The 25,418-nt window shown below is 38.5% G+C and overlaps 1 protein-coding gene across 1 annotated transcript in view; it reads left to right on the forward strand.

Moving 5' to 3' along the window:
* The window catches only part of LOC150076547 (uncharacterized), a 247,321-nt gene that overhangs the window by 148,790 nt on the left and 73,113 nt on the right, over window positions 1-25,418 (forward strand). Inside the window, exon 7 of the mRNA XM_090387087.1 lies at window positions 3,944-4,091. Within this exon, the coding sequence (XP_090243213.1) occupies window positions 3,944-4,091 (148 nt within the window). The remainder of the gene's footprint in view (window positions 1-3,943; window positions 4,092-25,418) is intronic.

Here is a 25,418-nt window from a genome sequence, read left to right on the forward strand (position 1 = left end):
AGCAACTGTTCATGTGGGACTGAGTCAAAAGCTTTGCTGAAATCTAAATAAACAATGTCGAAATTATTCCCTAAATCCAGCTCATGAGTGACCCTTTCAAAATAGTGAACCAGATTTGTTAAACATGGTTTTCTCTTTACAAAACCATGTTGAGTATCCTCGAGAATTTCAATTCAATCCAAATGATCCAGAATTCCACCCTTGATCATTGCCTCCATGATTTTGCCTACCACTGAAGTCAGACTGACAGGTCGATAATTTCCCACTTCACTCTTAGAACCACCCTTATGTATGGGAGATACATTGGCACTTTTCCAATCCAACGGAATCTCCCCAGAGTCTAGTGATGCTCGCATAATTAGCCTCAGTGGTTTAATGCACTCACTTGCCACCTCCCTCTAGATTATAGGGGGGTATTCCATCAACTCCAGGAGCCTTACTGGCCTTTAGGCTCGAAAGTTTTTTCATTAAATAATCTTGCGAAATTTCAATATCATTAATTACATATTTTTCAACTTCGCTCCCGCAATTTCCCATTGCCACAAAAGGTTTTTCTTCTGTAAATATCAATGCAAAATAATTGTTGAGTTCATCTGCAATGGCAGCTGGTGTATTTAATACTATCCCCTTTCCCTTATGTAAAGGTCAGATCTCATTTTTCCTGCTCTTCTTAGCATTTATTTATGTGAAGAATTCCTTATCCCCCCCCCCCTTTGCTCTGTTTCCTAGCGATTTCTCATAAACTGCCTTTGCCTGTCGAACCTTTTCTGTGGCTCTATTACAAATCATCTGTAGCTGTTATAGGCTTCAGTACTTTTTATTGCTCTGTAACTTTTCCATGCTACCTTTTTCTGCTCAAGTAATGTGGCAACATCATTTCAGCCGACCGGGCTAGCCGAGTGGGTAAAGTACCTGCCCGGAAACCCAAAGGTCGCGGGTTCGATTCCCGCCTCGGGCTTGGATCAAAGTACTGCAAAAACCTTGGGAGGTGCAATATGGCCACAGAAGCCGATGCGCCAATAACTACCAAATCAAAAATCAATCAAGCAACATCACTTCATACAACTTGGAACCCTCCTAATGGAGTATGTTTTTTAATGGTAAATACACATTCAAGGCATATGTGATTAATGTTTTAAAAGCATACCACAGTTCAATTGTATTCGTTCTCTGTGCGATATCTACCCAGTTAATAGAGGCCATGTAGCACCTCAAGGCATCGTGATTTCCTTTTCTGAAATTATAACCCATTCCTTTGCCTTTTACTACTGCTACCTCTCTCTTCATCATCCACTGTAGAACTCCGTCATCACTTCCTGCTACTGGTTCCTCTACTGTCAGCCATGTTATGTCATCTGATTCACGGGTGATGAAGAAGTTTTTTTTTTTTTTTTTTTTTTTTGATTTGGTAGTTGTTGGCGCATCGGCTTCTGTGGCCATATTGCACCTCCCAAGGTTTTTGCAGTACTTTGATCCAAGCCCGAGGCGGGAATCGAACCCGCGACCTTTTGGGTTGCCGGGCAGGTACTTTACCCACTCGGCTAGCCCGGTCGGCTGATGAAGAAGTCTAGGATATTCTTTTCTCTAGTACTTTCCCTGACATGTTGATACAAATAAAGTCATCTAGTTGATTTAAAAATTTTGTTCCACATGTCAAGTTTCCTTCCCATTTTCTCCAATCAATTAGAGGCAAATTGAAATCACCCATAATAAGACCTTGACGCTTACTTGCCCATTCCATTTGCATGTAGAAGCTTTCATCATCATCTTCACAATCACCTGGTCTGTAGATTACTCCTACTCGCAATATACCTTTGTTTCCAACTATCTCACACCATACAGATTCTATACTAGCACGTGAAATGTCTGAATCCAGGAAAGCTATCGTCACACACAGGCTGCTTCTGATAAAAAGCATTACCCCGCCACCCCTTCTATCTACCCTATCCTTCCTAAATACATTATACAAGCCGTACTGAAACTCATCATCCCCTATTTCTGGGTGGCACCACGTTTCCTAAGCCTATTATGTCCGTGTTACTTGTTTTAACTAGCAGTTCGAATTCGCTCATTTTATTGACGACACTTCTAATATTACTATATAAACAAATAAGACTTACTGTTCTTGTATATTTAACAACCTTAACACAACCCTTGAAGTTTTTTAGGCTCTCTTCCCTGGTATTAGCTATCCGCTCACTTGAAATGTTTCTGCCCCCAGAACATCTAGGTAATATGTCCAGTTGGGGAAACAGATAAGAACTCTTGAGGTATGTGGAAGAATTACTTTGACCAATATTATCAGATAAATGCGTGTCAGTATTACCCACATCCCCCCTAACTAGCAGTTTCCCTGAACATTTAAGATATCCTCAATACTGGCAAAAACTTTTGCACCACCTTTGTTTAAGTGTATCTCGTCTCTACAAAACAAATTCCCTCTACCTACAAGTGTGGGCCAAGCTGATAGGATAGAAATTTCTCCCCAAAAGCCTTGCAGAGTCCTTCAAGTCTTGAGTTAATCCACGAGGCTTTTAACATATAATCCCTCATATCGTGTCTGGGCAGAATTGCAGACACATAGACATTGTGGCCTAGCTCACGGCATTTCTTCAGCATGATTCTGTATTTTCCCAACAAATCATCAGATCATGTACATTTAATGCCATTAGTCCCCACATGAATAATAATATTCTCTTTACCCCCTTTAAAATCTGACAATCTGTTGGTGACATCATTAATAGTTGCTCCTGGCAGACATATCCTGGTTCTACTCCACCTTATTACAAAAAATATTCCCCATTTCCCTGACAGTAGTCTCCTAATAAAACAGTCCTTTTGAACTAAAGTAGTTTGCACTTGGTTTTTCTGTTTTGAGGCTCGAATCGGGAATGCATCACTTGGTAGATTGCTGGAGCCTTGAGTCCCTGACGAGCTCCCAGATGCATTATTCTGGAGGGCAAGCACCCGTTTTTTTCAGTGACTCAAATTGTTCCATCAGTGCACCAAATTGTAATTTAAGATCGGTTCACCCCATACATCGATCACAAAGAAAAGAATCTCCGGGTGAACTATGATTAGGTCGACCCTGGAAAACATTCCACAGGTTCCACAGGACTCTCACGTTAATCGCCATCGTCTATTTCTGTGTAAGTCACGATACCCTGTGACGTGTTTAAGGCTGATCTCATAATTATCATTATAAAATTAGCTAAATATCAATGGAAATTAACTTAAAAAAATCATATCTATAATATGTTAATATTTTGTTATAGGAAAACCTATAACAAAATAACCCAACAATATACTAAATAAATCAAATATTTAAAAGCAATAATCAACAGTAATCCAATCCACTAAACTGAAGAGCCCTGATGAAGTGTGTCCGCTCACCTCGAATGCCAACACTAGAATGATATGTCTGAAAATATTAACGCTGGTCACTGCTGTTATTAAATAGAATTCAGTATCAGTGAAAAAACCTAGATCTTAGAAATGAATTCAGTTCATGGTGAATCAGTGAAGTGCGGCCAGTTTAATTTGTTATCTTTGTTTTGAGATGTAAAGGGCTGGCCCACTTCTTAACACATGGAAAACAAAATGCAACATAGGCATTCCTTCATAGGACACATGACGAAAATTGTAAATTGATGCAATAAAAACGATATATTTTATAAATAATACATTTATATATTTTATATATATAATACATTGGTATACAAATATTTTATATATATAATACATTTGTATACTAATATTTTATATATATAATGCATTTGTATACAAATATTTTATATAATACATTTTTAGGGGGGAGGGAACCTGCATGTGGCCATCTGGTTGTGCTGCCATTCGGACAGCCTTGATCTAAATTAGCATGACTGTTGACCCTATCTGTTCCTTAGATTATATGAAATTGATATAAAATATTTTTGCCTTTCAGCTGGTATTATCTGTGCTGCCACTGTGATGGGAGGTTGGTATAGGGCTCAGTTAATGTATGTATATGACAGTTTAGAAGAATGTGACATAAAATTTGTTGATTATGGAGGCTTTTCCCAAGTTTCCGTGTCTTCATTACGACAGATCAGGTTAGTTTATGCTTGCTTATGTAATCAGCAACATTTTGTATTCAATCTTAGCAATAAAATTTTTTTGTGATTTTCTTGGACTGTAAAGGACCATGACACCGTAGCTTTAATTGAAAAATCGTGATTTTAAAAAGTTTTTCTGTTAAATTATATATGGTGAAATGCTTTTGTTCTACTTGGGAAAAGATAATTATTGAAAATTAAAATCTACTATCAAATTATAGTTAGCTTTGCCACTCCAAGTTATTTCATGGTTTGTTGTGAACAAGAGGATAAGAAATATACTGTAGCAATTCTCCACACCATGTGGAAAAGGCTTATGTTTGAATCCCATCTTGATGGGAGCAACTTTTATCAGTTTTTTTTTTTTTTTTTTTTCACAACACGGCTGTTTAGTTTTGGGTTAGAGTTACTGATTTTTGGTGCATAACACATACCGCTACCACTTTATCAGGGTCCTCTGTCCCACCAGTTTATTTTATGCTGACCTCTGATTTTATTCTAATTTTAAAATGTGGTTCAGTTTAGTAATCAAAGAATTTTTTACATTTAAGTATACATGTTATCATTAGAAATCACTACAGCTGATAGTAGCATATAATTATTTTGTCACAGAGGACCTATAGTTGGCACACATATACATACACTTGTATAGACATAATATATGATTTTAAAAAATAATAATAAAATAAAATATCATGGGAACTAGCAAAATATGATCAATATAGTCTATATTCACCAAAAAAACAAAAAAAAAAAACATATCTGCCCATATATGGCAATATCAGATATGAAAATTATGTTATGGCATTCTGATTATTTTCAAAGGTATTTAGCACAGTTTGACAAGAATAGAACATGTTTCCATAAAATTTTAATTTCAAATCTGAAACAATCAAGATTCTCATGGCACTAAAATTAATAAAATTTAGTTGTATTTTTGAATAAAGTAATTATTTTATTAAACTCTGTGAGTTTCTCTGTAGGGAATTGTATATATTAGTTGAATAGTTATCTGGAAATTTTTTTGGCAGATTCATAAAGCACAAATCTTAATTTAACACTTAAAAGGTTTAGTCTGGACTAGTATTTTACAGGTGGATCAACACCTGTAAAGCTCAACTTGGGTCTTTGTTTTACCAATTGCAGTGGTCTGTAATTTTCCAAGGGTTGGCACAACTTTCAGCAGAGATTATTAGAGGTGGCTCACAACGTGATGTTACAGTAATTTTACAACTGGCAGAGTTGTAAAATTACTGTTACAACTGGCACAATGAATCACTTGTTATAGATGCCAACTATTGGCAGCCTCCTGTAATGGCATCAAACTTAATGATTAAAGGAGAATGATAATCCACCTATCCCATCATATATGGCTTTTCTTTGGATAATACAAAATCTGGAGTTAACTGAATGTATTTCGTAGTTAGTTTTGTTATGACTTTGTTTTCCATGCAACATAAAATTGTATATTATTCAACAAATCGAGTTTTTAAAAGCAGTAAGGTAGTAATTGAATGCGGCATTTTCAAATCTAGAAGAGAGAGCAAAGACATAAGCAGGTCTTTAGTCTTTGAGGCTGTCACAGACATTCTCTTGTGTATGCCAAGCTGTGCTTGCTACCTTGGGAGCCTAAAATGCTGATGAAACTGATATTCAGATGACACTCAAGTCAAGTGGACCTAATTTTGCCAAAGTCTGGTCGGTCTTTGACAGCCAAATCCTCTGCTTGCACCTTCACGATGGTGGGACCATTACTAACCCTGGTATAATCCTCATGTGCAAGTCCTGAAATACGGCACCTAGCATACTGGAGGTGACTACCCAGTTGTCAACCAATGTAAGCAAGGGTCTAGGTGTGGTGCCACATGGAGGAATGCCACTTCTCTGTTACCAGGCAATACTAGGTTGTAGATGACTCTCATCAACCAGTGCAATACCACCACTTTGCTTATTGGAGGCTTGAAGTGGAGAAAACTATATTTAGTCTCCAGAGCAAAGCTCTGGCAATCCCCTCCCCATCTCTTCCATCATGCAGTATGATTGATTTCTTTTAAGGTTATGATGGACATCATGGCAAATTCCCATCTTCCTTACATTTCAAGGATACAGCTTTAAAATGGTATTCTCAGGCTGGCCTCTAGATAGTCCATTTGATCAAACCTATTGGTGAATCTGTAGGGTGAGTTTCAGATCAACTAGTGTATAATTCCACTGCCTCTGCTCTGCCAGAGTAACTGGTGGGAGTTCGATTAGTGTACATGCCGGGAGCATTGTAGAGGCATGTTATGTCAAGGAGCTGGGTATATTCTTACCATGTGTACACCATATCCAAAAATAATAGATTCTGAATACACCATAAATTGTCAAAATAATAAAACAAACTTATCTGCAAAAATACGTAAACCTCCAAAACACTTCCTTGTTCATTTCACAAACATGTGGTCTCAGTTCTAATCTCAATGATGTCCATTTACACTTAGTCTGCCACACTCTATGTACTTTTTCTGACAAAATTCCAGTTACCCGTTGGTTCAACTACTGCTCATCTCTGTTGTCCGAATTATTTGCTGTATGATTCCTTTCACCTCAAAGGTGGTATTTTTTGCATATGTCCGTTCTGATATTCCCTGTCAGAGATTTAGTAATTTGGAATCTTCTCTTTTCGATTTTCTCTGGTTAAAATTTCTCTACCACTTCAGTGAAATCATATGCTGCCTCTATTGTTCTCCCAACTCCACTAATCACTTGGAACTCTGACTTTCTCCGGTCCAACTTTCCTAACAGTGAGGTAATTTTCCTTGGTGATTTTAATGTTCACAACTCCAGCTGGTTTCCGTTTTATAGTCATGGGGGACCAGCTGGTCAAGAGGCTGAGGTTTTTGTAATTACTAATGACTTCTCACAGATTGTTCATTTACTTACAAGAAAACTAGACAATCCTAACCAAGCAGCCAACACCGTTGATCTTTTTTGCACAAACTACCCTTCTAAGTACACAGTCGAGGTGAGTGGTCTTCTAGGAAACTCAGCTCTCTTCTCCAATGGAGCCTTCTCTCATGGCCATTTTCAACCTCGTGTTGTTTTGGCATTGCAAGAATGAAAAATGGGATGAGCTGCAAGATTTCTTTTTCTTGATCAGATTACTGTTTCAAATTTTCTGATGTTGCCAAATTTATCTGATCATGTCAGTGAAATTATTCTTGTAGTGACAAGATCCTTTATTCCACACTTCACCTTAAAATTTCGTTCTTTATCTAAACCTTGGTTTTCCAATAAATGTGCTAAGGCTGTTCAAGAATGTTGCATATCACAATTGGCTTGTATCCAAATCTCCAGGTTCTTTTCTCCCTACACCAAAGCTTGCAGCAATTGTAAAACAGTTATTAATCCATCCAATCTAGATTTCAAACAGGCTAAGAATAGAAAATTTTGCTTCTTGTTCAAATGGTAGTCATGCATTCTGGTCTCTTGCCAAAACTATTGGCCGCAACTTTTGCCCATTTCTGTTCCTACCTCTGTCACAACCAGATGGTTCTGTTGCCGTTTCAGCCAGAGATAAAGCTGACCTGTTAGCATCCTACTTTTCTTCCAAATCGTGTATTGCTGATCTTCGTAAACCAACTCCCACCATTCTCAATACACTGCATTCAGTGCCCTCTGTGGTCTGCCATTAAAAGAATGTCAGAAGAATTTTGAACTATCTTGATGCTAAGAAAGTTCCAGATCCTAATGGTATATCTCCACTTGTTCTTAAATCGTGTGCTCTTGAAATTACTTCTGTTCTGTATTGCATTTTCCTCTTTCTTATTCCAAAGGTGTTTTTCCCCTCTGCCTGGAAATTTGCTCATATCCAGCCAGTTCCTAAAAAAGGATGACAAATCCTGCCTATCCAGTTATCGTCCCAGTGCACTTCTACTCTTTCTAAAGTAATAGAGAAATCAATTAACTGTCAACTTTAAGTATCTAGAAACCTCCCATCTGCTCAGTGATCGCCAGTATGAATTCCATCAGTGTCAATCCAGTGGTGATATTCTGGCTAATGTTACCCATCTGTGGACCAATTCAATGGAAAAGTTTGGTGAAACTCTAGCAGTTCTTGACATTTCAAAGACTTTCGATTGTGCTTGGCATAAAGGTCTTCTAAATTGACTTTCCATCTTATGGTTTACCAACTGCTTTTGGAATTGGGTCAGTTTTTTCTCTTAATGCTCACTGTGGGCGATGGTAGATGAGTCACTGTCTTCTAACTTTTCCACTAATCATGGTGTTCCCCAAGTTTAGTTCTTTCTACCCTCTTTTCCTTTTGTATATTAGTGACCTTCTATTCACAAGAAATGATATTAATAGTAGTGCTGATGATAGCACAATGCATTTCACCTTCCACCTTGCCCAATTGTGTGCTATAAAAATAATAGAAGGGAGTAGGGAAATAAATTGAGATTAAATGTTGCATAATGAATGCATTCCTAAAAATAATTTATAAGTAATGCCAATTTATATTATAATAAATACAAATTTAGCAGACTTCCCTTGATGGCACCAGGTCTGAATTGCTTGAAATATCACTAAAAATTGAGATGAAACCCAGCAGCAACAACAATAACAGCGATGTGACCTATATGTTAATATAAAGCAGATATAAATAAAATAGACTGATTGTTGAACCCATATTCTGAAGATCACGGCTGAAAATGGCCATGGAACCACTTTATTTATTTATTTTTTATGTAAACCCCAAACACAGGAGGTATTAGAACCTATAGTACTTAGTACTGTGCTTGGGTCAGAGGGTGAGAAGACGAAAGAAGATATTTGTTGACATTGGACTTGAACTTCAGTAGACTGTAATTTTCAGGAAATACATATGAAGGAAGGTTGTTCCAGAAAACAGCAGTTGAATGAATAAACGAGGAAGATGAAAAGTTGGTTCTGTGAGTTTGAAGTTGGACAGTAAATGGTTGTTGGCTGGTGGCGGCAAGTGTTTGGACTGTTTTGAAAGAGAGAGAGCGGGAATTATAGAAGCCAATTCAGAAGAACAGTGCCTATGGAAGTATCTGTAGAAGAGGCATGCAGCAGAAACAGTACGTCTATGAGACAGCGAGGGGAGAGACTCTGTCAGAGATGAATCATTAATTAACCTAACTGCCCTCTTCTGAATGGAATCAAGAAGCCTGAGAGAGAGGTTATGGGGGCACCACCCCAGATGTGGGAACAATATTCCATTGCAGGGCGGACGTGCGATTTATACAGAGTGAGCAGCTGTTTCGAAGAAAAGTAATGGCGAAAGCTAAAGAGAAAACCAAGTTTTTTAGATGCAGAGGAAGCAATATTTGTAATGTGCTTGTACCAAGAGAGATTAGAAGTCAGGGTAATCCCCAAAAGAGATATATCATTTTGCCTAGAAATCGGAGTGTCACTAAAGATAAGCATAGGAGCAAAAGAATCCTTTTTGCGAGATATAAGACAAGACTGAGTTTTAGAAGGATTGAAATCAACTAACTTGTCTTTGCCTCACTGGAGAATTATCTGAATATTGGCATTTAAGGAATTGGTAGCAGATTTTCGAGAAGATTAAGCTGGTTGAACAGGGCAAGGTTTCTCAAAATGGAAAAGTGGAATGCAATGTGCTATCATCGGGAAAACTATGGATAGGATTTCCCGTCAATGGAAGAAGGTCATTAATATACAAGAGGAGAAGAGTGGGGGAAAGAACTGAACCTTGGGGGACACCGGCATTAGTTGAAAAGTTAGAAGACAGAGAGCCATCTACCATGACCTTCAGTGAGTGATCAGAGAGAAAACTGGATAACCAATTACTAAAAACAGTTGGCAAACCATAAGATGGAAGCTTGTTTAGAAGTCCGTTATGCCAAACACGATTGAAAGCCTTTGAGATGTCAAGAGCAACTACTTGTGTTTCACCGAACCTTTCCTTTGAATTAGTCCATAAATGGGTAACATAAGCCAGAACATCACCAGTGGATCGACACTGACGGGATCTATACTGGCGATCGTTGATCAGACGGAAGGTTTCTTGGTAGTTTAAGAGTTGACAGTTAATTGATTTCTCCATTACTTTAGAAAGAGTAGAAGTAATTGCAATAGGATGATAATTGGATGGGAGGGATTTGTCATCCTTTTTAGGAACTGGCCGGATATGAGCAAATTTCCAAGCAGAAGGAAAAACACCTTTGGAATAAGAAAGTGAAAAAAGGCGGCAAAGAATAGGAGTAAGTTCAGGAGCACAGGTTTTGAGAACAAGTGGAGAAATACCATCGGGACCTGGAGCTTTCTTAGCATCAAGATTCGTCAAAATCCTTCTGACATCCTTTTGACGGAAGACCACAGGAGGCATTGAATGGAGCGTGTTGGGAATTGTGGGAGGTGTTTTACCAAGATCATTAATATATGAGTTGGAAGAAAAATGGGATGCTAGCAGGTCAGCTTTCTCCTTGGCTGAAGTGACAACAGAACCATCTGGTTTGGACAGAGGTGGGAGAAGAGATGGGCAAAAGTTGCGACCAATAGCTTTGGCAAGGGACCAGAATGCTCGGCTACCATTAGGACAAGAAGCAAGTTTTCTGCTCTTAGCCTGTTCAAACTCTAGTTTGGACTGATTAATAACTGCTTTACAATTGTTGCGAGCTTTGGTGTAGGCAGAAAATGAAACTGAATAATTAGAAACAAGCCAATTACGATATGCAACATTCTTCTCTTGAACAGCCTTAGCACATTTATTTTAAAACTAAGGTTTAGATAAAGGACGAGATTTTAAAGTGGAGTGTGGGATAAAGGGTTCCAATCCTGCAAGAACAATTTCACTGACACGATCTGAGCAAACATTTACATCTGAAGTTTTGAAACAGTAATCCGAACAAGGAAAAGAAGAAAAGAAATCCTGCAGGTCATCCTATTTTGCATTCTTGTAATGCCAAACAATATGAAGTTGGGAATAGCCATGAGATAAAGACTCCATTGGAGAAGAGATAATCACCAAGTTGTGATCTGACATGCCTAAAGGACCTCTCACTTCGACTGTGTACTTAGATGGGTTGTTTGTGAGAAAAAGATCAAAAATGTTGGCTGTATGATTAGGATTATCCGGTATTCTTGTAGGTAAATGAACAATCTGTGCAAGGTCATTAGTAATTGCAAAAGCCTCAGCATCTCGACCAGCTGGGTCGGTGCGACTAGAAAACGGAAGCCAGCTGGAGTTGTGAACATTAAAATCACCAAGGAAAATTAGCTCACTGTTAGGAAAGTTGGACTGGAGAAAGTCAAGTTGCAAAGAGAGGAAGTCAAAAAGCTCCAAGTGATTAGTGGAGTTGGGAGAACGATAGAGGCAACAGATGAATTTTACACAATGAAGTAGAGATTTTAAGCCAGAGAAGAACAAAGAGAGTAGATTCCAAATTGCCAAGTCTCTGACAGGGAATATCAGAACAGACATATGCACAAGTACCACCTCTGAAGCGAAAGGAATCATACAGCGAGTAATTTGGGCATCTGAGATGAGCAGTAGTTAATCAACTGATAACTGAGATTCTGTCAGATAAAGTACATGGGGTTTGGCAGACTGCAAGTGGAAATGGAGATCGTTAAGATTAGAATTGAGACCATGTATATTTGTGAAATGAATTAGGAAGTGCTTGGGAGGTTTAGATCTTTTGCAGATAAGCTTTCTCTATTAGTTTGACAATTCATGGTGTATTCAATAGTGAGAAAAAGTGGGTGGGACATGCTGTATGAAGTAGTGAAATATTTCGACGTACACATGGTAAGAATATACCCAGATCCTTGACTTAACCTGGCCTCGACAATGCTCCGCATACACACTACTCGGACTCCCTCCAGTCACTATCTGGCAGAGTAGAGGTAGCAAGATTATACACTAGCTGATCCGAAAGCCTCCTAGAGAGTTACCATTAGGTTCAGTCCGGTGTACTAACTAGTGGCCAGCCTCCGAACACCGTTCGCAGGCCAGCCACTAGTTAGTGCATCAGAGCTGTACCTAATGGTAACTCTAGTTACCATTAGGTTAGTACACCGGAGCTGTACCCTCGAAATACAAGGAACATTGGATCTCGCCATGATGTTCATCATAACCTCAAAAGTCATCAATCATACTGCATGATGGAAGAGATAGGAAAGTGTTGACCAGAACTTAGCTCTAGAGACTAAACATGGGTTCCACCACTTCAAGCCTCCAATAAGCATAGTGGTGGCATTGCACCGGTTGATGAGAGTCATCTACCACCTAGTACTGCCTGGTAACATAGAGGGGCGGCATTGCTCCATGTGGTGTGGGCGCCACACCTCGACCCCTGCTTACGTTGGTTCACACCTGGGCAGTCACCCACCATGTACTTGTGCATGGAGGTTATACCCAGGATTACTAACGGTCCCACCATCATGAAGGTGCAAGCAGAGGATTTGGCTGTCACAGACCAGATTTTGCCAAAATTGGGTCCATTGACTTGAGTGTGACCCGAATATCAGTTCCATCAGCGTTTTAGACTCCCAGTTAGCAAGTGCAGCTTGTCTGGCCTATCTGAGAGAATGTCTGTGACAACCTCATGGACCAAAAACATTAAACAAATCTGTGTATTGCTGACCTCATAAACACATGATCAACTTGCAAATGCAAAAGATTTGAAAAATGGTGGCCCTTATGCAGTTAAAAATTATACTATAAATGGCTCAGAGCACTTACATGGCAATACCATACCACTGACAAAGAATACAAGTTAAATAGAGAATATGAAAAGAAAAATTGAGCTGCAGATTGCAGTTTGAGTTGCACATTAGCAGTTACTACCAACCATTTATCAGACAAGAAAATAACTTTAAGTAAATAGCAAAGAAAATAAATAAAGGAAAGAAGGGGGGGAAAAGAAAAATTTAAAGATTTTCGAGTTTTGTCATTCTTTTTTGTGGATAAGCAATATTAAGAATTAATTTTATTTCAGTGTGTCGATGCCATGCAAGCAGTCACAATGCAATAATGAAATATGCTATAACAATTTAAAAGACCTATATGGTCATAAACAGAGAGATCACTCAATCATGATAAAAATTCATACCAAAGGTACATTTAATGGTCCTGTGTGACTGCAAGGTTTGTGGTGTGGAATTTTAATCAGCATATTCTGTGCTTGTCATAAAAGGAGAGACTTTTTACAGGGATTTGATTTTTTTTTTTTTATTTAATGAAAACTCCAAACGCTAGAGGTATTAGAACCTATAGTACTTAGTACTGTGCATTGGCTGAAGATTGAGAAAGTGAAAGAAAATACGTGTTGGCATTAGACTTGAATGTGTCTAAATTGTAATTTTCAGGAAATATGTATGAAGAAAAGTTGGTTTTGTGAGTTTGAAGATGGACAGTAAAAGTTATGTTGACTGATTGTGGCACGTGTTCAGACTGCTTTGGAAGAGAGAGTGGGAATTATATAAGCCAATTCACTAGAACAATGCCCATGGAAGTATCTATAGTAAATGCATGCAGCAGATACAGAATGTCTATGAGACAGAGAGTGGAGAGACTGTTAGAGGTGGGCCCAAGGTGCCAAGTAATTTTGTGATCAAGTGTCTTTGCCTGTAAATTAGCACTCTTTCTTGGTAAAATAAAATAGTTTCCTTATTTTCAGCATTACATTAACACTCAGTTTATTCAGTAAAGAAAACACTTTACTAGATCAGAAGGAAAAGTAACCTTCTTTCTTCTTAATTTTTTGTTTTACTACTGACTTACTGCCGCTTGGTCACAAAGGTGGCACTGCTCCTGCCTCCTGCCTGGTGGGGCAGGTAACCTGGAAGGGAAAAGCTCTCCCTTCCAGGGCAAAATGGAGCAAACCCAGAAATCCACTGGGTGCACATAGGTGAGACCCCCCCCACAGGGCAAGAACAGTCAGAGACTGATTTTGTAACAGCTAAACATCAAAAGACTGACGTAGCCAGAATTAAAACTCTAACTTTCCTTATTATTCACTCGACCCAAGAACAACCTATTGGCAAACTCTTGCCATTTCTAGTGCAGAAATGCCTAGAAAGCATAATAGGTACCCCAAAGACAGTTTGTCGCTTAAGATCAGGTGACTTACTGGCTGAAGTTGACACTGCTTGACAGTCTGAACAACTACAAAAAAACTGAAAACTTTTAGTGGAACTTCTGTCACCATTTCACCACACATTTCCCTGAATACTTCAAGAGGTATCACCGATTGGGACATCGTGAATGTGTCAGACAAAGAATTAAAACAAGAATTACACAACCAAGGAATCATTTATGTCAGAAGAATCATGACAAAGAAAGATGGCATACTAGTTCCTACAGAACATAATACTTACTTTTGACAGCCCCAAGTCACCAACAGTGATAAAAGCAGGATATCTTAACTGTAAAGTTAAACCATACATCCCAAACCCATTATGCTGCTATAATTGCCAGAAGTTTGGGCACTCACAGACAGTCTGCAGAGAGTAGCTGCCTGTGCCACATGTGGATCCACTGCACACATTAGTACTGACTGCACAGCCACAACACCAATCTTGTTATAGATGCCAAACAGAATACATGGACTCAGAAGACAATTTAAATCACAACAAACAGGTTCTAGAACTGTTCACCAATGAGGATATGGATACAGGGAAACCTTATTTCCCAAAGAAGGGGAAAGGTAAACTTGAGCGATGTAAACCTTCTGTCCCTCGAAAAGAAGTCGAGGGTTCCACTAAACCCAAATAATGATTACCTTTTTACAGTGGAATTGCAGAGGCTATTGTAGTAATTTGTCCGACATCCGAGATCTCCTTTCATAATATGATCCTATTGCTTTTTGCCTACAGGAAACAATCTGACACCAATTTTAAATGTTTCCCTTCGGAAATACATAACACATCGTCAAGATTGTGTTGCACAAAATCCGAACAATCTTGCCCATGGAGGAGTAGCACTGATCATCAACCCCAGATACCCTCAAAGCCACTCCCGCTGAAAACAAACCTTGAGGCAGTTGCTGCACAAGTCAATATTAACTTTGATTTAACCATAATCTCATTATACTTGCCACCTAACCAAAATATAAGCTATGCAGACTTAGAACAATTAGTGATACAACTTCCCAAACTCTACTGCATCTTAAGAGACCTCAACAGTCACCTGTGGGGAAACCATAATCTGGACAAGCATGGACAAACCATTGAAAAACTATTTGATCGGTATAATCTGATAACTGTCAGTAATGGGGCTCACACCTATACACATCTTCCTACAGGATCTACATCAGCTATTGATGTCTCTCTATGCACAGCAACCATATATCCTCTATTTGGATGGATTATTCACAGCAATCTGCTGGGCAGTGATCATTATCCTGTGATATGTTGCATTGACACAAGCATTCCCCACCTTTCCTATAAAATCCCCAAATGGAACTTTTCCAAAGCTGAATGGGATGTGTACAAGCAGCTAGCAACACTAGAAGAAAACCAGATCCAACAAACATCCATAAACCTGGCAGTAGAATATATATTTAATCAAATACTGCAGGCAGCAGACAAAGCAATTCCAAAACAATCCACAAAAATATCAGCCAGCTCAAAAGTGTGGTGGAATGATGAATGTAGTGCAGCTAAAACACAGAAGAACAGACCATGGAGCATCTTCAGGAAGTTCCCAACAACAGAAAACCTCATCCACTTTAAACAGGCAAGAGCAAAGGCAAAACGAGTCAGGCAAGCTAGCAAAAAGGAAGCATGGAGATGCTTCGCTTCCACAATCACAATAACGAGAAAAACTCAAACAATATGGGCAAAAATACAGCGGATGTATACAAAACACCCACATGTCAACTGTCCCATTCTCACTGTCAATGGAATTTCATGGAAATATCAGCTACGACATCATACTCGCCATATTTACAGGCACACAAAGCACAAGCTGAAAAAACCGTATAAATTTTGAATCAGCATCAATTTCTGCGTACAATCTCCCCTTCACAATTTCAGAGTTGCATCATGCTCTAGCGCAGGCATCGGCAACCTATGACCCTCGGATCACCAAGTGACCCACTTGAGTTCCACAAATAAAGTATAATATATAAAAATAAATTATAAAACATAAACATGAAACAAACACTTTGAGAAAATATAAATAATAATATTAACATTTTGGTTTGATTACAAAGTTGCAGAAATGAACATAGGCGGAATACATCGACATTGTCCGAACGAATCTCATCATTACTCAGCGAGTGTTTATTCACTCCTATTGGTCGGCTGAACGCTCTGAGTGCGTGCCACCTGCAACCGGCCAATAGGAGCCCTGCCTACCTGCTGATCACGCATCTACTCTTGTTTACGTTTAGTTTTGAATTTTATTTATTTTTGTCTTTATACTTATTATTTTTAATAATAAAATTCAGGCAGCATTCGTCTTTAACGTGAATAAACAGTAGTTCAGTTCAGAAGCGCAAGAACAGTTACCTAAGCGAAATTATTATTATTTTTATTACCATGGACAAACAAACAGCAAAAAAGAGATTATTTCAAGATGTGTGGACTGAAAGGTATGGAAAATGGTGACAAATTGATATGTACTTTATGTACCGCCAGGACTTACAATATTGAGCGACACTTTTCTTCAAAACATAAAGATGTGAGTGAAATGCCAAATGTTGAAAAATATGAATACATTGCTAAACGTGTATTAAATTATGGAAAACAAAATAAATTTTTGAAGAGATTTGTGACCAGCCAAAATTACGCTACATCTGCCAGCTTTGTTGCAGCTCTTAGTATTGGTACCAACGGAAAACTGTTTAGAGACGACGAATTTTTGAAAAACTCATTCATAAATTGTTCCGAACACTTATTCAATGACTTAGCAAATAAAAAACAAATAATTGAGAGAATTAAAGAAATGCCATTGTCAGCCAGAACAGTTCAGCGTCGCATTGAAGATATGGCAAAAAATATTGACGCACAGGTCAAAAATGATTTGTTATCTAGTGACGTAATTAGCATTGCACTCGATGAAAGTACCGATGTAAATAGTATGGCTAAGCTGGCAATTATTATTAAATTTGCATCAATAAATAGTTTGAACGTCAATGAAGAACTATGTGTTCTTTCTTCAATGAATGACACGACCAAAGGCATTGATATTTTGCGTCAAGTACAAGAGTTTACAAATTTCAAAAATGGGAAAATATTGGATTTAAAAAGTAAATTGTTTTCCCTAACAACTTATGGTGCTCCAGCTATGAGAGAAAAAAATGTTGGATTTGTGAAACTAATGGAAAATGAACTTGGCTGCCTACTTTTATTGTTTCATTGTATCATACATGAAGAAAATTTATTTGCAAAGGCATCTACGCAACAGCTTAAGGATGTAATGGAAAAGGTTGTTAGAATTGTAAACATAATAGTAGCACGATCTGCATTAACACACAGGCACTTCAAAGCCTGTTTGGAGGAAATTGAATCGAAATATGGAGATTTGCTGTTACATGCTGAAGTATGATGGTTAAGTCGAGACAAAGTTCTTAATAGATTTTAGAGTGCTTTGATGATATACAAATATTTCTATATAGTATCGGTGTAAATACACCATAGTTAACCCTTATATTTGAACTACGTATGTAGCGTAGAGGTCATCGTTTTAATTGTATCTCATAATGTGGTTGCCTTCACAACGAGATAGCTACTATTGCATTACTTCAAATAAATAACGCTTCTCTAGTAGAGAAGAATACTGTTATTAGTATTACCAGGGTACCTGCTACTGTTAGCCTGTATTACCAGGGTACCTGCCCGCCCACTGATGATGAAGCCGCACAGCTTCGAAACGATTGTCTGGGTGGTGGTGGTGGTGGTACCGCTGAAAATAAATAACAGTAGTCTTCTCTACTAGAGAAGCATTATTTATTTGAAGTAATGCAATAGTAGCTATCTCGTTGGGAAGGCAACCACATTATGAGATATAATTAAAACAATGCCCTCTACGTTATATACGTAGTTCGATTATATATGTGTTAACTATGGTGTATTTACACCGATACTATATAGTTAATTATCAAAACCCATAAAGATTATGCCCTGTGCATTTAATTTTCCAAATACAAATATTTCTTTACGAAATCTGCTGACGAAAATTTGGAGTCTGCTGACGAGGCTACTAGTGACGGTCATGTTCAAAGCCGCTAAGTGGATTTTTCTTATTTATTGATTTGAAATTATTGTTTTTCTAAACTTTTGATTTAAATTTAATAGTATAACATTATTTTGTGATTTTTTTGATTAATTTGGTGTATTTATTCTTTACTCGGCCTTGTAAAAGTATCGGTAAGGGTTTCCACGTGTTCGTAACTACCGTTACCGTTAGTAACTTTCCCGCCATTGTGATACCGTACTAGATATACCGTAGGTTATATACCATACTAGATAGCGTTAGTTGAACTTCGTTAGCAGTTAAATTGTACGTTTAAATAAATACATATAACGACTTAGATTACAACCGTAATATAATTAATAACATAACATAATTAATTAATTAATAAATTAATAGAATCATGACTCAGACCAGAGCAGCAAAGCAAAAGGCTCAAGCTAATGGAAGCGCTGTGGCTCAGAGCAGAACTGAGGGGGGCAGTTGTCCTCTGACTCACAGCCTTATAAAATGCACTGTTTGCTTGATGTTTGCAGAGCAATCGGGTACGGGACATGATACTGCCAAGGGGGATGTCTTTGTGTGTGCGCGATGCAAGGAGTGTATCGATATCAGGCAACAACTCGGCGTTCTTGTGGGCCTATATGAGAGCTTGAAGGACAGGGTGGATGCCCTCGAAGAAACTAAATTGAGGGGCCCATCAAGCTCTCAGCTGCCCACATCAACGCCAGAGCTTGCACTTGGGCATCGCGTGACACAGAGACAACCCCTAAGGCAGAATGCGCTGGTCCCGAAGGAACTAGTAGTTGTTGGTGACTCTATTGTCAGGGAAACGGGGAACATGCTTTGTAAAAAAGATAGGTGGAACAGGACCAGGGTATGTCTGCCAGGGGCAAAGGTTGATGACGTTGTAGAGCGAATATCATCTTTTAAGGGCACAAAAGGTGATATAGTTGTACACGTTGGCACTAATAATATTAAGAGTACGAGACCGGCAGAATTACTTAACAAGTACAGGTCACTGTTGAACAAAAGCCGAGAATTAGGGTTGAATTTGAAAGTGTCTGCAATTCTGCCCAGACACGATAGGAGGGAGTATATGATGAGAGCCTTGTCGATCAATTCGGCCCTGGAAAGATTGTGCAAGGCTCAAGGGGTAGAATTTTTTTCAGCCTGGACTGTACTTGTTAACAGGAGAGATTGCTTCTACAGGGATGGGATACACTTAAATAGAAAGGGTGCAAGAATATTTGCTGATGCTATCGAGGCAGTGTTAGGTGGGTCGGAAAACTGCTAGCTTGGGGGGAGACAAAGACAATAGATTGACAGTAGCCACTGGCAGAGGTGAAAGAGATTCTTGCACTGCTTCTATTAGAATGAGCAGAAGCCTGAAAAACAAGATGCATGGTATTTCAGAGACTGCTGGGAGCCATTGTGGTACAAGTAAACACATGGGTTGTGTTAGGGTAGCTAAGAATAGAAACAGGTGCAGGTATACTTGCGTGTACACCAATGCTAGGAGTTTAGTAAATAAATTTGATGAATTTGAGGTATTGCTCAAAACATCAAAGGCCGATATTATTGGGATATCAGAGACTTGGTGTCACACAGATATAAGGGATGCAGAACTGCAATTTGGGGAGTACAACGTCTACAGAAAGGATAGACAGGATAGGAAGGGAGGAGGGGTTATGCTGTTAGTTAAGAAACACATAAAAACCAAGGAAGTGAAGCCAGTCGACATCGCTGGACAGTGCAGTGTGGAGTCAGTTTGGTGTGACATAAACATTGGGAGATCAAAATTGAGAGTAGGATTGTGCTATAGGCCTAATGACTCTGATGAGTATAATAAGGAACTGTACAGGGAAATAGAGTGGGCCAGTAAATCAGAGTGTCTTATAATGGAAGATTTTAATTTCCCAGATATTGACTGGAATTTGGGGGCTGGTTACTCACACACTAGCAGGGCTTTTGTGGATTTATTGGATGATTGTTTTCTACATCAGCATGTTCGTGAGGCAACTAGAGGGAGTAATACTCTTGATTTGATTATCAGCAGTGATTCTTCATGCATTAAGAATCTGCAGATAAATGAACCACTAGGTGGCAGTGATCACAGTGTGCTGAAGTGGGATTTACTCAAAGAGGTAACTACCATTAGGGGTAAAGGGAAGGGTTATTGCTTCCGTAAAGGCGACTACGATGGACTGAGACAGTATTTAAATTCTATTCAGTGGGACCAACTGATGATGTTACCAACAGCAAATTCAAAATGGGAAGCATTCAAAGAACTTATCTTGGAAGCTACTAGGCTTTACATACCAACTAAGAAATATTGTTCAAGGTTTAGGCCAAAATGGATGTCAGATGAACTAATGAGGCATATGGCAGAGAAGAAAAATGCATGGGATACATACAAATTAACACATGACACAGAAGCCTATGATAGATACAAGTTGATATGCAACCAAGTTACAAAGGAGGTTAGGCAGGCGAAGGCAGATTACGAGAAATCCTTGGCAAGGGATGCAAAGAAAAACAGCAAAGAGTTCTTTACTTATGTAAACTTTAGAAGGAAGGGAATGAATCAGATTGGTCCACTTGATATTGATGGTCAAGTGTTGATGATCCTGCTCAGGTAGCTAACAAACTAAATGAATATTTTGCATCGACATTCACACATGAGGAGTTATTCAGCGAGGGGAATGCCAGAGGTGTATTCAACTCTAGCAGTAAGCTAGAGAATCTTGAAATAAATGGGAGTAAAGTGGAGGAGAAACTGTTGAAGATAAACACAAGAAAGGCACCCGGGGGGGATGGGATCTATCCAGTTATATTAAAGGAGGCAGCAAAGGAAGTAAGCAAACCCTTAGCCATAATTATGAGAGCTTCCTTGGACTCAGGGGAGGTACCCATAGACTGGAAATGTGCAAATGTGACCCCAATTCACAAAGGAGGATCAAAGGCTGACACAAGTAATTATAGACCTGTGAGCTTAACTTCTGTTCCAGGAAAATTAATGGAGGCACTGGTTAAAGAAGCACTGCAGGATCATTTAGACAAGACTTCAGTTATAGCTCAGACACAGCATGGTTTTGTTAAGGGGAGGTCTTGCCTGACCAACTTGATTGGATACTATGATGCAGTCACAAAAGAACTGGATGCAGGGAATAACTTTGATATTATATACTTGGATCTTAGAAAGGCTTTTGATACTGTTGCACATGGAAGACTGCTACACAAATTGGAGCAGTGTGACATTGGAGGCAAATTGCTGCTATGGATAAAGGGGTGGTTGACTGGGAGAAGACAGAGAGTGGTAATCAATGTACACTGCTCATCGTGGACTGATGTTATTAGTGGAGTCCCTCAGGGCTCAGTGTTGGGTCCATTATTGTTTTCTGTATTTACAAATGATATTGATGATGGTATATCGGGCTTTATGTCCAAGTTTGCAGACGATACAAAGGTTGGCAGGGTTGTCAAGGACACTACTGACACTATGCTGCTGCAACAGGATCTGGAAAGGTTGAGCAGATGGGCTGAGAGGTCGCAAATGAAGTTTAACATTGACAAATGTAAAGTACTACACATGGGAAACAGCAACCCCAGAGCAAACGTATCAACTCTGTGGTACTACACTGACAGTGGTAGAGAATGAAAGGGACTTGGGGGGTGGTTGTGCAGGCAGATATGAAGTTCTCTGAGCAGTGCAGACGGGCTGCAAGAGTAGCTCATGGAGTATTGTCAATGATATACAGGAATTTTTCCAGCAGGGATAAGGAGGTGATTATTCCATTGTATAAGGCAATGGTCAGGCCACACCTAGAGTACTGTATACAGGTCTGGAGGCCTCATTTCAAGAAGGATGTAGAGCTGCTGGAACTAGTACAGAGAAGGGCAACAAGATTAGTGAATGGAACAAAGGGGTGCTCTTACGAAGAAAGGCTTCAGTTTTGCAAATTACAGTGTCTGGAGACTAGGCACCAGCGAGGTGATCTGATAGAGGTGTATAAAGCCTTGAATGGTTTAAGCATGCTCAATGCTGATGGGATTCTTCCTCTAGCTCAGAAAAATCACCTGAGAGGGCATAAATTCAAATTGAGGAAAGACAGATGTAGGATAGACGTGCGGAAATTTGCCTTTAGCCAGCGGGTGGTTGGTTGGTGGAACAGACTTCCATCCTTGTGGTGGAGGTTGATAGCCTAAATAAGTTTAAGGCTCAGCTGGACAGGTATTTTGAACGAACAGAGGGGTGAAGTGGAAGTGGGTTTTTTTTTTTTTTTTTTTTGGCTGATGCTGCATAAGCTTGCTTTCTTGCATCAAATGCCTCTACTAATGCTAAAAATGCTAAAAAATCGATGAAAATGATCTCGTACTCAGTGATAAACAATGATTTTTAAGACTTTTGTTCTTAACAGACATAATTAACCATTATAATGATTTCAATGTACGACTCCAAGGAAATAACCACACAATTTTGAAAATGTATGAGGAATGAAGAGTTTTTGTTCGAAATTAATATTATTTGAAACTAACATAAAAACTAAAATATTTCTTTTCTTTCCCGTACTAAAAAGCCGATATAAGAAAGAAAATATTGATGAAAGCAATCTAAATATGTTCGAAATTTGTATTTTAAACATTAAAAGTGAATTTGAAAGTAGATTTCAAAGTTTTAAGAAGCACAGCTAAATGTTTACATTTATAATACAGCCTGACGAAATAGAGGAAAATATTTTAGATTTGCAGTATTTTGAATATCTTAAAATTGACAATTTAAGTTTTAAAAATGATTGATTTTAAAGTTCAACGTTGTGGACTTACAAATTCAAGACATTGCGGAAAGATTTAGAAAACACGGAAGATAATCATGATATCATCGTGTTGGGTATCACTTCCTATGAAGTTTTCATCTTTGAAAAAATTTGGCTTTGTAATTTTGTCCGGTTCTACTTATAAATGTGAGCAAATATTTTCACACATGAAATTTATTTTAAGTAGGAGCGGATTAACTACCAAAAATTCAGATGCTTGTATTCGTCTTAAGGTGACTAAGTATGAATCAGACTTGACTAAATTGACGTCACAAATTCAGCACCAGGGGAGCCATTGATAACGAAATGAACGCTTATAAATAAAGTTCATGAATTATTAATGAACTAAACTTGACAATTATATTCGTTTTTATAATAATTAGAATTATAATTTTTTTTTGTTTTTTTTTTATGTTTAGTTTAAAAAGAGTTTAAAAGCATATTGTAATAGTTTTCTCAATAAAATTTATCTTATTATTCACTAATGGACTGTTTTAAAATGAAAATACCCATTGACCCGAACCATCTTTTTAATAGTCACATTTTGGTTGATTTTGAGTCTGCTCTATCGTCTACTAAACTCAGTGCAGCAGGGCCAGATGGAATCCACTACATCATGATAGCAAATCTCACCGAACCGGCCCTCAAGATTCTGTTACTCCTCTATAACAGAATATTCAAAGAAAACACATTCCCGACAAATGGCATCATGCGTACATTCTGTCTTTTCCAAAACCAGGCAAAGACCCTACAAATCCACAACATTATCAACCTATTGCACTCACTAGCTGTATGAGCAAGGTCATGGAAAAATGGTCAATGCCCGACTAACCTGGTTTCTAGCTCCTAAATCCAGTGCAATGTGGTTTCTGGGAAAGTAGATCCACTCTTGACCTTTTGATCAAAAATACAGCGAAATAAACATTCGTGATGCCTTCGTCCGAAAAGAACATCTTGCAATGGCCTTCTTTGACATCGAAAAAGCTTTTGACACTTCTTGGAGATATGGTACTATACGATATGGTATTATGCGAACTGCGTAATACGATCTGGAATTACGCAGACACCTACCACAGTTTATCAGAAACTTCCTGCGCTGCCGTTCATTTCAAGTTAGAGGTCACAACCACTTATCTTCAAAATTCATGGCGCTTCCATAGCAAGGTGGGAAGGAGCAGCAGTGCGTAGCACACGCTTCTTGATTAGACTGGGTTCTAGTCCGTCACCACCAAATACAGAAGATGCGAAAAGAGTTCAGGGAATGACTACCGCATATCCCAGAGCAATATGGCCTTAGTTACTAATGCTCCTAAAAACCAGAAACAACATCAAAATTCATCCAGGAAGAAGGAGTACCACAAGGGTCAGTGCTAAGTGCCACTCTCTCTTTAGTATAATAATGAATTCAATAAGAGCAAAAGAGAAAACCCAGTTTTTTTAGATATAGAGGAAGCTATATTTGTAATACTAATGCCAAGAGAGAGATAAGAAGTCAGGGTAATCCCCAATAGAGATATATGATCTTTCCTAGAAATCGGGAGTGTCATCAAAGATAAACAGAGGAGCAAAAGAATCCTTTTTTGCAAGATATAAGACAGGACTGAATTTTAGAAGGATTGAAACCAACTAAATTATTTTTGCCCCACTGGAGAATTACCTCGAAATCAATATTTAAGGAATTGGTAGTGGATATTCAAGAAGTTGAAGCTGTTTGTGCGGGGCAAGGTTTCTCAAAGTGGACTATGGAATGCAATATGCTGTCATCAGCAAAACTGTGGATAGGATTTCCAGTTAATGGAAGAAGGCCATTAATATAAATATGTAGTGATTTCTGAAGCCAAGAGGAAAAGAGTGGTGCAAAGAACTGAACCTTAGGAACACCAGCATTAGTGGAGAAGTTAGGAGACATCCATCTACCATCACCTGCAGTGAATAGTCAGAGAAAACTGGATACCCAATTACAAAAAAAACAGTTAGCAAACCAAAAGATGGAAGCTTATTTAAAAGACCTTTATGCCATACACAATCAAAGGCCTTTAAAATTCAAGAGCAACTGCTTGAGTTTCACCATAGTTTTTGATTGAATTTTTACAATTGTGCTTTGGAAGCAGCAGCTTGTGATGGAAGATAGACCATCACAAAAAATTTAATGAGAGCATCCTTGGATTCATGTGGTCTTTATAGATTGGGGGAGGGAATGAGAGAGAGAGAGAGAGAGAGAGAGAGAGAGAGAGATGGCACAAATGGTGAAACGAGTAACTACAGATCGGTTATTTTGACTTCTTTGCCAGGGAAAATTATGTGGTCTGGAATTGTAAGGGAATCAATGGCATTATT

This window comes from Mastigoproctus giganteus, chromosome 13 (genome assembly GCF_048544385.1).
Source record: "Mastigoproctus giganteus isolate SK-2022 chromosome 13, ASM4854438v1, whole genome shotgun sequence".
Lineage (NCBI taxonomy): Eukaryota > Metazoa > Arthropoda > Arachnida > Uropygi > Thelyphonidae > Mastigoproctus > Mastigoproctus giganteus.